The 13,092-nt window shown below is 37.7% G+C and overlaps 1 protein-coding gene across 1 annotated transcript in view; it reads right to left on the reverse strand.

Annotated features, from left to right (window-relative positions):
* The window catches only part of LOC139688392 (ESF1 homolog), a 19,817-nt gene extending 6,761 nt beyond the window's left edge, over positions 1–13,056 (reverse strand). Inside the window, exons 1-6 of the mRNA XM_071585944.1 lie at positions 12,871–13,056; positions 12,313–12,787; positions 12,015–12,199; positions 10,465–10,563; positions 5,101–5,301; positions 511–727 (exon numbers count right to left, since the gene is read on the reverse strand). Of these exons, the coding sequence (XP_071442045.1) occupies positions 511–727; positions 5,101–5,301; positions 10,465–10,563; positions 12,015–12,199; positions 12,313–12,787; positions 12,871–12,990 (1,297 nt within the window). The 5' untranslated portion in view covers positions 12,991–13,056. The remainder of the gene's footprint in view (positions 1–510; positions 728–5,100; positions 5,302–10,464; positions 10,564–12,014; positions 12,200–12,312; positions 12,788–12,870) is intronic.
* Positions 13,057–13,092: the final 36 nt, after the last annotated feature.

Genomic DNA, 13,092 nt, shown 5'->3' on the forward strand with positions numbered 1-13,092 from the left:
CACGAGTCTTCAACCCAAAGAACAGTTTGACAGCTGAGGGTAGAGATCACCTGGCCTCAAGTCCTATGGTATGTGAAATTCGGATGAAACAATTATTTTCTTCCACTGCACCTCCTTGATTTTCTTACACGGCTTGGATTTAGCTGGGATTGAGCAGAGGCATAATCTGCATCAACCAAAGATTCTCCAAACAGTGACTAAGTCCTCCACCTACTATACTACCATTCAATGAAAATATGAAATCCTTATATCTTAATTGCATGCGGGTAAAGTGGATCACACTAGTATAACTTGACATTGAAACAGAAATGTTGGGCCCATGACCTGGAGTCAAAAAGCTCACCATTCAAGGCAATTAACTTTTGAACGTGTCCACCCACAAATTGAACAGGCATGCAGAGATAATATTCACCATCATGACCTTAGCCTAAGGGTCTACATTAATCGATGGGAAAAAATAGCTGCCAGAAATGATAAGTGAGGTGAGCATGACATTTATGGGAAACACACCTTCGCTCTCGTCACTTGAGGATGCCAGATAGGCTTGGATGTCCTCATCATTTACTTCTCCATTTGCTTTCATTATTTTTTCTGCTAACTCTAATCGCTCGGGATTGGTCTCATCCCAAGTACATTCCACTTTCGCCTGCTGCAATGCTTTTGTTATGAAATGCCTTGGTCTATATTTGGAGGGGTCAGGAATCCCATCGCAACTTTCACGAGGATCCTGGAGTGAGAAATAATTATTAAAACATGATTATTAGCTAAGAATTAAAAATATATTATATTTTTGGGCAGTCTGGTTAAAAAAAGCTAAATGAATATGCAGGTCAGGCAGAGCAGACAAGATCATTGTGTCCACTGAATAGAGTAAAAGATTCTTGTGACTTCACCAGGCTAAATTCCCATTTTCTTTATCCAATTTCAACTTCCATTTTCACTCGGCTATGAGAGCGGAGTCGAGCAATATCATGGATCACGACCTTGCATTATTATAGAGATCTTTATAATCAGATTACCAAATTATTACACCATATTTATGGCAAAGAACAGCAAAATTTAAATACCACCATTCCATTTTATTCCATGGAAAAGACATAAAAATCAATTGTTATATGAAGTACTTGAGATGGTGGAAAAGTATGCTTCAAGATAAGAACTAGCTCGACCGAATCTGATATGATGATTGGATTATCTCATTTCATACCTCTTAAGATTTTCCAAAGCATTTCAAAAGTCAAAGTATTCCGGGAACTAAAATAGCAAATATTACAAATGAACTTCAAAAACGAATCCATTTAATGCATCTGATAAGGCTATTCCTCACTGCTCTGAACGAATATCAATCCTTGGCCAATTACATTACGATTTAAATGCATTTTTTATTTTCTTTTTTTAAATCTGAACATTTAGAATTCCAATTTTATTTAACTTATTTTCCTGCCAAACTTCCTTTGTATTAATGGATTTTCAAATATGAAAAAAAAAGATTGCCCTCGGCATACGATTCAGCTGATACTGAAACCTAGGAAGTCAAAACAGCTCTGATGGCCAAACATCAACAACAAAAACAAATTAGGGGAATAAATTAATGGAAAAAACGCTGATAACGTGAAAATATTGATAATTTCAACCAAAAAAGTGATTTAAACCTATGGGTAAACAATGGACATTTCATGTTGATGGATAGTTAGTATTGGCATTTTAGGGGAATTTAGGATATGCTGCATGGGGAAACTATTGCACATTGGGAGAGAACATTCTACAGCTTTGCGAAAATACTCGCAGACTAAACTTAAATTGGCTACATTCAAGGCATGTGATTTTTCCCTTCCACAGCCAGTGAATCTGCAGTAACTGCACTGCAATCCAACCTTTCGTTATGAATAATGGAAAAACTGCGTCATCACATAATTTAATCCAACCTTAGGATATCACCAAATTGATGCCCATGGTAATCTTGACCCGTACTATATTGCCCTTATGACTCTCCCAGCACTCATGGTGCTGCTATCTGGGACATCACGGCCATGAACTGTACAAGCATGCTAAGATCAAATTCAAGCACCATGCAGAGGTCTATGCATGCCACAGGTAAACCATCCCAAGAACAGTTCAGAAGGTTTATTGCGGAAATCCAAAGGTGAGGACCGATACCATGACCCGTTCCTCAAAAGGAAAAGGTGACAGACCTTTATTCTGATGGGGTTCATGGCTGCCTGTTGCACAGTAAGTAGTCTGCCAGCCCACAGTACGTAACGAATATTAAGTATTAAGGGGATTTCAATTTAGGTGTTTAGGCAATTTATATATTCACATAATAAATTAGTATAGTAGTAGTAGTAGTTTTGAGGGGAGGCGACCGACAGCTGAGGTCATTTGCGCCATAGGGGATGGATAGGAAAGGATGAAGGGTGGAGAGAAACCCGGCGTCGGCATTAGCCTACTCTTTACGAAAGGCGCCAAGGGGTCCGCGGCTTAACGTCCCATCCGACGGACGGCGTACTCACTCAAAGTGCCCTCCACAAAGCACCTCAAGCAGGGATCGAGATACCTCTGAAAAATATTCAACACCGCCGGGATTTGAACCCGGGCCCTCTGGGTGGGAAGCCAGTACGTTAGCCCCCGCACCATCTCGATCCCCATAAATTAGTATAGTCATAGAAAAATCCCACTTCTTTTTCAAATTGCCATTAATGTCAGCAAATTCCCAATAAATTCTTGGTTTGTCCTGGTTTCTTCCAAATTCTCTGAGATTCCTCGATTTTTATGGCCACTAGACACCCAGATTATGTGCTTTTGTCTTTACATAACCCGTTGAATCAAGTGGTACTGATACACAAACATTTACACAATCGGTTAAAACGAACTCCATTATGATGATATACAAATATATGGTAATTGAAAAGGATAAACACTTCCTATTTCAGTCATATTATCATGGGAGGCGAAAGAGGACAATTGAGAGAATAGTGTAATTAAGGGAGAAATAAAGAGAACAATGCAATGCTTTCCTCCGGAAAAACATATCTACTATTAAAAATGAGAAGCTCAGCAAAACTTCAGCCACTAAAGGAAAAAATACTGAAATAATCTTAAGCATTCATAATTTCAGATGTGAAGTTTTCAATCACATAATATTTAAAAAAAAACAAAGTATTTAAAATCAATACATAAATGCCATGCTCTGAAAGGCTTAATTTGAACCAGAAATGAGTTGAGACAACTTTTTACCTGCTGAATTCTGGACTGAGATATAGGGTAAGACCCCATAGACCAATATCTATTCTTAGCAATTTGGAAAAATGTTTAAACCAGTATATTTAAAGAGTCACTTAATTACTTGGAGACCCAATAACTTTCAGTCATGTTTTCAGCAGGGCTTTTATATAAATAGATCCACCAGCACAGTTCTATGTCAAGTAATTGATAAACTTCTTTTTGCTCTGGATAATTAAATTGAAGCTATTGGATTGCTATACAGTTTCTCAAAGGCATTTGTCAATGCAAACCATAAGATTCACCTGAAAAAGCTCTCTTCCCTCGGCATAACACACTACTCTCTTGGTTGATTCCTTCCATGCTATTTTCCTCTCACCACTGATACGAATCCATTCATATATGAGGAGGATAAGAATTTCATTGTAGTGGCTAACTTACAGGCTTCCCACCAAGAGGTCCTGGGCTCAAATCCTTGAGACAACAAATATTTTTCAGCGGTATCCCGATCCCTACTTGAGGTGCTATGTGGAGAGCACGTTGGGTGAGTACAACGTCCGTCAGATGAGACATTAAACTGCTGACCCCTTGGCACCTTTCAACAATAGTAGGCTAATGCCAACGTCTGGTTTCTCTCCACCCTTCCTTTCCCATCCATCACTAATGGTGCTAATGACCTTAGCTGTCGGTCGCCTCCCCATTAAACTACTACAAACAGAATTTCACTATTAGTTCATCTCATCCGGTTTCATTGAAATCTTGTTATCACTTTCTCAGCAGTTTGGTGTGGCAATAACTACCCAAAACTCAGTCAATAAATCACACCTGGCCCCACTCTTCATATATTAATAAGAAAACTAGTATTATAGCTGTTAACATTGACATGAAAAGCATACTCCAAGTAGATTACTGTACAATCCTTGGTGTTACCACCAATACTCTTGAATCTTCGGAAATACTCACTATATCTTTAGCTAAGAAATTTGGCTCCTTGTGTCTACTTATCCGATCTATCTAATCTACCACTATGCTAGAGGTTGTACCACCCCTTTCCTAGGGTGAATTTCATGTCTATCTTCTGTATCACATTCAATTGTGGAGTACTTCACTTCAAGCTTTGAATATTTTTAAAATTTAAAAGGGAGTCATTAGGTTAATGTTGAATGCAAATAATCAAACCCTATGTTAACAATTGTTTTTCTATCAAGTCTTTGCATTCTACCCATTCCTTGTTTATACATTGTTACCACCTTGTTTTACGCAGAACATAATTTTTTTAAATTACATTAAACACACACACGAAGTATGGTACTAGGCAAAGGAGACCTATATCATGTACCTTTTATTTAAACTATTATTGAACCTATTATTGAAAAAAAAAGCTACTCATGGTCTAAAACATATCTCCAGTCATAAAATATTCTTCATAAGGAGCAAAAAATCTCCATAGGTAACTCTGTTTAAATATGTCTGAAATTCTTTTACAGTCCAAATGTTGTTACTCAATTCGGGATTACCTGTCCACTCAAATTCATTATTTTCCTGAAATGTCATCACTACATTATCCAATTGTATCATGTATTTTGATAATTGACTTTTGTAACCATTCCTTGATATACCTTACAACTGCATGTTATATGATTCCAGATCTTCGGATGAATGAAATGCATCATTATTATTAGTATTATATACATCTGCTAAAATGCAAAAATTTAACTGTTTATTCCATAAAAATTTTCTGTATGAGGCAAACAAGGCTACTGATTTTCCCCAAAATGTGAGTTCACAGGTATTCTTTGGATGAAAGTGACGGGGAATAACTAATTGAGAGGGCTTGCGTATTTACAGGTTTTCATTAGTGCAAAACAAGGAATAAATTACCTGATCAAAGACCATGTCATCAGGAATGAAACGAAGATCCAATCTGATTGCACTGCTTTCATACTCCAATCCATCACACTCTGTATAGAGTTTATCTGCAGTGGCCACTGAATCACATTCAACCACAGCATAAAAATACTTCAAGCGATTCAGTTGGTATTTCCTCAATTTCTCCATATGATATGAAACACCTTCTTCAGCCTTCCCGGGATAATGGTAGAAAAGTAATTACATATTAATTAAACACAACATTCAAGTAAATATGAGCCACAATCAATAGTAAAGAATGATATTTAGGTAACTTAACATTATGTTTCCCTAGAATTATTAATATTTTCTATAAATGATACAGCTGCATATGGCAAATATTTCAGGGACAGCATACTCATTTTTGGCACAGGGAATAATTCTTTGCACTCCTGTCATGGTCAAATTTAATGCAGCAAATTGTGACCCACTGAGAGGGTTACATCATGTGTGTGAACTTTTTCTAACTTCATGCCAAAGAGATACGATGTTGACCTGGAGGAGGGGGAACTTGTCCATGAGCGATTCATCCGGAGGATGAATTTAGGTTTTCTGGATGTGCAACTAAGTTTACTTTGTTGCATATCCAGAAATGGTTATACGTTCACTGTTTACAGAAATTATAGCCAATCATGCGATATTATTGTGAGGTGAAAAAGGAATTGCCAAACTGGCAACCACATGTCTCTCACAGACGATCCATGGAAGTGAAAGACCATCACTCACGGATGATGCTGCCACAGTTAAGAGAGTGAGGGACTTTATCCCATCAGACCGAAGAGCGACAATCAAAATGATCACAAATGAGACCATTCTTAGCTGCAGCAGTGTATGGAAAATTATTCGGAGAGAACCGCCTAGGTCCAAGGTGCCAGCATGTTGGATTCCACGACTACCAACACCCAAACCAAACACAGACACACACACTCAAACCCAATTGGGATCATTCACAGGGTTAATAGGACTCCGTTAAGGATACCTAGGTTTATGAACACACACACCCTCACTATCCGTGAATGTTAACGGGAATTAATTCCACGTCATGGACAACCACAGAGCTGATACTCTCACAAGCACTTGGGAAAACACTCATCCAGATAAGGCCTCACGACTGGAAGAACATTACTCAAATTGAACAAAGTCAAGGAATCAACAACAAAGAGGGAAAAAGATGAGGTTCCGCATCGGAAATGCATATTTTGGCTACAACGTAGCCCTCCACAGTGAACTGAAGAAAAAGGGTTTCACTTGCAACAGACAGTTGTGAGTGAAAAAATGAATGAAAGCACTCGTACCACAATGAAAAATTTTCACTGTGGGAGGAGTGGTGCTAACTTGTTAGGGATAGGAGTTTTCCATTAATTTGTCAAACATAGCAATGTTCAGACTGTGTCCATCCAAAACCTACCTTAAATGGTAGACTACCAATATTTTAAAAAAATATCCATTTCGATCTTTAAAGATAAGATTTTGTACCCTCGCAATGCACATATATATGAGGGTGGTTCAATAAGTATCCATGTTAGAAATTAAGAAACCATTTTTTCAAAAACATTTTTTTTTTTCATTTTTCAACATAGTCCCCTTTTAGAAAGATACACTTCTCCCAACATTCCGGCCATATTTTTAACCCCTCCGAAAAATAGGATTTGTCGAATTCTGCAAAATACGCCTCTGTCTCGGCGATAACTTCCTCGTTTGAGCAAAATTTTTTCCCGCGAGCCATTTCTTCATGTTAGGGAATAAGAAAAAGTCACAGAGAGCCAGATCGGGTGAATACGGGGGGTGCAGCAGCAATTCACAACGTAGTTCATGCAGTTTGGCGGCGACAACTCCAGATGAATGTGCTGGTGCGTTGTCGTGGTGAAACAGCACCTTCTTTTTCGCCAAATGCGGCCGTGTCTCCTTCAATTTTTTGTCAAAGCAGTCCAATAACTCACTGTAGTATTTCCCAGTGATCGTTCTTCCTTTTTCTAAAAAATCCATGAGGATGGTGCCATTTGAATCCCAAAAAACCGTCTCCATGACCTTTCCGGCCGATTGGACCATCTTCGCCTTCTTTGGAGCAGATTCACCGGGAGAAATCCATTGTTTTGATTTTTGCTTATTTTCTGGTTTGTAATGATGAATCCCGGTTTCATCAACAGTGATAACTCGACGCAAAAACACCTTTGGATTTCGCTTAAATTGCTCCAAACACTATTTCGAAGTTGACAGCTGGATCAGCTTGTTGTCCACCGTGAGCAATCGCGGCACCCATCTGGCCAACAATTTTTTCATCACCAACTTACAATGTAAAATATTAATTGCCGTTCCAGTCGACACACCCACAGCCTCTGCTACTTCGTGCACTTTCGTTTGTCGATCTGTGAGAATCATGGCGTGGACTTTTTGAATGATTTCCTCGGTAACCACGTCTGCCGTGCATCCTGGTCGCTCCTCATCAAAAACAGATGTTCGCCCACGTTTAAATTCGTTGAACCAATATCTAACTGTGGTCATAGATGGCGAAGTGTCCCCATAAACAGCATCCAAATTTGCTTTATCTCCTCACATTTCTTCCCATCCAAAAACAAAAAGTGAATTATCGAACGATACTGCTCTTTTTCCATCTTAGCAAAAATCATGAAACACGTCTTAATCGAATGGCTGCCTAATCCAAACTAACCTTTAAATCAGTCAGAAATTTGTTTCACCATCGTTTGATAGATGGCAGCACGCGATGATAACATAAACTTCTCTCAGGAACGCCCCTTTGTCGTCAAACACGGGTACTTACCGCCCTCATATGAAAGTAGCTCTACAGAGTGAACAGAACTAATTGAATTTGTTGTCTCAGGCGTAACTTTGTGGAATTTGCATAACATATTGAAATGTAATGAAATAATTGACTTTGTAATTCCACACACTTTGTGTGGAATTGTGTGGAATTACAAAGTCAATTATTTCATTACATTTCAACAAGAACTAATTGAATTATTATGGCTCATGGGCAAAGAAAATATCCATCAGACATTGAAATCTAATCAGAAACACCTTCACTACCATCTTTAACTGCTGGCTTTAATAATATTCATGGTTTAATTCTTGAGGACAAATATCAATCCCCCTCCCCCAATGATTTTCCAACCAATATTTTGGACATAATGGGGTAATCCATTCAGAGTAATAGGGTATAATCAGCAAAATGACGTAATTTGTAAAACATGACTGCAACTGACATCATCATAAAAAAAGATGCATGTAAGACTGAGATTTTGAGATCCAATGCAAAATAAACTGTGGTTATGATATGACAGCAGCACTAAGATTTATATAATTTAAAAAATTCAGTACAAACCAGAATGCTGGAATGAATTGTGTACATAAACCATACACACAGTAATCAACCCGAAGGTCGGTTTGTTCGGTGATGGTACAGTTCACCCAGTACTAAGCCAAACGGAATGTAAAATTCACACATCAGGGTAGGCCGGCCAGTTCCTTTCCCTGCACCAGTTTTGGTTTCCCAGGAAGATCTGGTATCCGAAAAACAACACAGCTTGGGTGGAACTTCAGGTGCCCACAGAGGCTTGCCCAGGAATCGAACCCAGGCCCTCAGGCCAGTATTCCAACATTCTGCCCCATTACTATCAAGTCCAACATTTTGTAAACAGGTTAAAAATATAGTTTTGATTGATATTTCTTTCTTTGCTAGAAAAAAAAGATTATCAAGGACTTATTCTATTTAACTTTGGCCCAAATATATTATTTTGAAAGCACTTAGATTAACTGAGCGCGTGCTCATGTCACCTGAGTCTACTCCCACAGTGGCTGGCTAATGGTAACTCTACCGACATTTCAAAGTGTACTCAAATGATTCCAAATATTGGATTGACAATTTTTTCATATCTTGAGGACTGTAAGATGAGTCAAAATCAAGTAGGTACTTCTATTTCCCACCCAAAGAGCAATTTAATTTCCTTAATTTAGTTTTAGCATATATGTTTTGATCGAAAATAGTTTTTACGTTAAAATGAATTTCTCCCGGTTCATTTCACCCACAAAAAGGTGTGTAGGAGAGATCTTATATGATTTTTTGAAGAAATTCATTTAAATCTGAACATTTAGTCACTTCATCTCCTTTAATGGGATGCTCACAGCCGAGATCCATTGTGGTACCCAACATAATACAGTAACCTGTAAGATGTATTGCAATGGGTAATGCACTCATTCAATAGAATGAGATTGCCATTTCCAATAGATGGCGCTGATTGGATATTTCAACACAGCATCAGTTTTACTCAGTTTTTCTTCACAATCCCTACATCTAATTGAAGGAAATTAAAATTTTGTTGTAACACATTAAATTAAATCCATGCTGCTTCTGGGAATGACTGTCGTGTAGATGAGTTGATGGACAACTGTTTCGCCCCTAGTCCTGTAGGCGTCTTCAAGTCGAAGTGATCTGTGTTGCGATTTGGCCTGTATATATAGGGAACGCTGACTGGCTGGGAGCTCTCCGATTGGCTCTTTCTTGGCGGCGAATGGGTATCACCCTTTTCCATGTGGAAGTCAAGGTGTAGCTGTCCTCAAGGTTGAAATTGTTTAGATTCTTCATTATTTCTACCGCTTCTCTACTGAGTCTTGGGAAATAATGCCTTTCCCCTTCCCAGCACTCTGGTTCGGTCAAACTTGATCATGTGTCCAGGTTCTGACCACGCGAGAAAGAGCCAATCAGAGAACTCCCCGCCAGTCAGCATTCCCTATATATAGCGGCCAAATCGCAACATTAATCACTTCGACCTGAAGATGCCTTAAGGACTGGGGGTGAAACAGTTGTCCATCAACTCACCTACGCGACGGTAATTCCGGGAAGTAGCATGGATTCATCAGATAGATGTCACGGAAGCCTAAGGATTATAACATTAAATTATTAAACATCACCTAGTGAAACATGTCTAGAGATGAGAGCACTATTTGTGAAGGATTTATGCGACGTACAGTCTTTCAACAATGGTACACTTTCAGGTTACACTTCTAAGGATTTTTAAAGACAGATTCTCCCATACTATACTTGTGGGTTTGTGTATACTTTTAGCTCATCTCACATCCAAATCAAAAGCATCCATTTACTTGTGTGTGAATTTAAAGATAAATATACATATTTTCTAACCATATATGATTGTCCTACAATTTATGACATCAAGAGTGCTACCAATTAATACTACTGGAAAGTGTGCAAGAAGCAGTAGGGCAATAAAAAATTTTTGATGGATACCAAAACCTTCACGAATGATAAACCTATGCAAATCAAGATGAAAGCACAAACAATGTAACAGTAGCTACGGTGATTACCTCTTCATCTTCTGATTCATGGCTTTTAGAAACCAACTCCGTGGGGCCTTTAACATCTTCCTCCTTCATTCTCTGTAGACCGAATTCCGATGGGTAAATCTTCATCCATGTAAGAGCAAATAAACAATATTATTACAGCAACTGGCAGGAACTCGATACAGTGTGTTTTCCACATAACCAAAAGGTTCACAATAATTTTTCATTGAAAAATCTTGTACATTAAATCACTTTAACCCATTTAATTTTAAACCTTTTTTAAACTTGAAATATGAAATCAATTTGAATCCAAACCACGCACCAAAAGAATTCCAAACTCTAATTTGAATACCAGTTATTTTTATTCATGAAAAAATGGTATAATATAAGAAACAAAAATATCTCTGAATGATACAAAAACTGGCAACACAATAATTTTGCTCTAAAACTATCCACTATTATCTATTAAATTTGGAACTAATGAAAGTTTTGGATAAAAATTAGACTTAATCAAAATATTTACTACAGACTGATGGCAACCTTGTGTGGCCAATTTGGCCAATGGATTATTTGACAACGCCATTAGTTAATCGTATTTACTAAATTTTAGTTTAGAGCAAAATGAGCTATACCTAAGTTGGGGAGAAGGCCGCCAAATGTTTTTGAACTAATGCTAATACAAAATATTATTATTGCCATAAAAATTGATACAATAGTAAAATGATATAGTACATAGCCGCTTATGGTGTATTGCTATGGTCAGATAGTTAATGTTTTTCAATTCAAAACAGAGCAGTTCAATATAAATTTGGCATTACATAACGAGCATCACTTTCACACACATAGGGAAAGACATTGCCAAGAGAATGACAAAAAAATTCTTAGGGAACTTCCAAACAAGTATTTTCAAAGAGACAACAGCCAAGTAGATGATCATTGATGTAAAAATCCTCCTCGAGTTGAGGCATTACCAAACACAAAATTATAAAACATAGATTAAAAAGGAGCCTATAAAAGATTCTTTTTAAATCTAAATACCAATTAGCTATTATCACTATCTATTAGTAAAAAGTTAATTCCTTACATATGTCAATTGGTTAATGCATGCATATATTGTGCAATGACTGTATAAGGTTATAATTCACTCAAATTAATAAAATAATACTCCATGTATTCCATACAATAACCCGTGATAATTTGCCTAACTTTGAAAATAAACACAAACACTGTATTTATCTTAGTATTCAGTGACCTTAATTATAGATACCCCACAATGTGGATTTTCCTTTTATAAGGGGCTGACCCATATTGAAAAGAATAGCAATTAAGACTTTCGCTGTAAGTTACATTCAAGTCATGACACAATTTTCACATCTAATTTAACTCTTATTCTTGTGGAGATCGATTTTCTTAAACACATGGTCTACCTTCCCGCAGTATTTTAGTTTTCTGAGTTAGTCGAAAAAGTGCACACACACTACATTATAAGAACTACAGGAAGATTCCTAGATCATATGTACCCGCAAATGTTGCATTGGCAGAACACAGCGGAACATTATGTGATATCTACAAACCGTTATGGATTTGATATATCCTTCTACGGGCGTAAACGAACTGAAGAGAACCATTAGATCAGCAGCTCTGATGCGGTCCCAATCCATGTTACAAACAGCCAAGCGACAAGTTGCCTGATCAATGGTCCCCGCATCTTTATCCAGTTCCCCCCATTCATGGGCCATTCGCTCTTCAAATTCAGCCACTAACACATGAGGGTAAGTAAATAAATTAACTCAACAGCTAAGGAATAGTATAAAATGGTATGTCATATTCATAAAACTGAGGACTTTAAGTGGTGGAAAGTTATCAACTCACCTGAATCATCACTTGATTCGTCATCCGAAGAACTATCTGATAAAATTGCACTTTCCCCTCTAGCATAATCAACGTCTAAATTTTTTAGTTTCTTTCTAACTTCATCATCAATTTTCTCGGTTTTCACTTTCGAAACAATCCCACCGCTTTTGGGCACTGAAAGATCTGTGACTCTAAACCCACCAGGAGTGCTTTGAGTTTTAGGTTTTCCCCTGTTTGAACTCCGATTATTCTCTCTTGCGAGTGGTTCGGAATCCGTAAGTCGATTCACTCCTCCGGCAGTATTAGAAATAGTGTCACTGCCAGTTGTGCCTCCAAGTGATTTTTCCTTAGTCTCAGAATCAGTTGAGCCACTACTATCATCATCTTCTTCTTCAGAAGATAGTGCATAATACTTTCGAAGATTTTCGTTTGATGAGTGGGTTACTGGCCGACCTCTTTTATCTACAGTATACTTAACTTTAAACTTGTCATCCTGTAATCAATACATAAAAATACTAGTAAAATTAAAAAATGTTAGGATTATGAAAAGCATTAAAGCATGAAGTCGAGACTAACCGTGAACATTGACTGAAAACGTTTATCAATTTTAACTTTTCTCTCATATTTCGGCGCCCTTTTGAAACGAGGGTCACTGGCGAGGTGGGAAAATCTATTATCCTTGATTACTTTATCCATGGTGTTGACGAAAGAGTACTCCCGTGCTGGTGTGAAACCCTCGTGCTACCGAACGTCATAGACCAACATTACGTTTTCAACCACAGTCGCAGCACGATAGTC

Source organism: Hetaerina americana, unplaced genomic scaffold, assembly GCF_022747635.1.
Source record: "Hetaerina americana unplaced genomic scaffold, ioHetAmer1.1.p SCAF_2, whole genome shotgun sequence".
Lineage (NCBI taxonomy): Eukaryota > Metazoa > Arthropoda > Insecta > Odonata > Calopterygidae > Hetaerina > Hetaerina americana.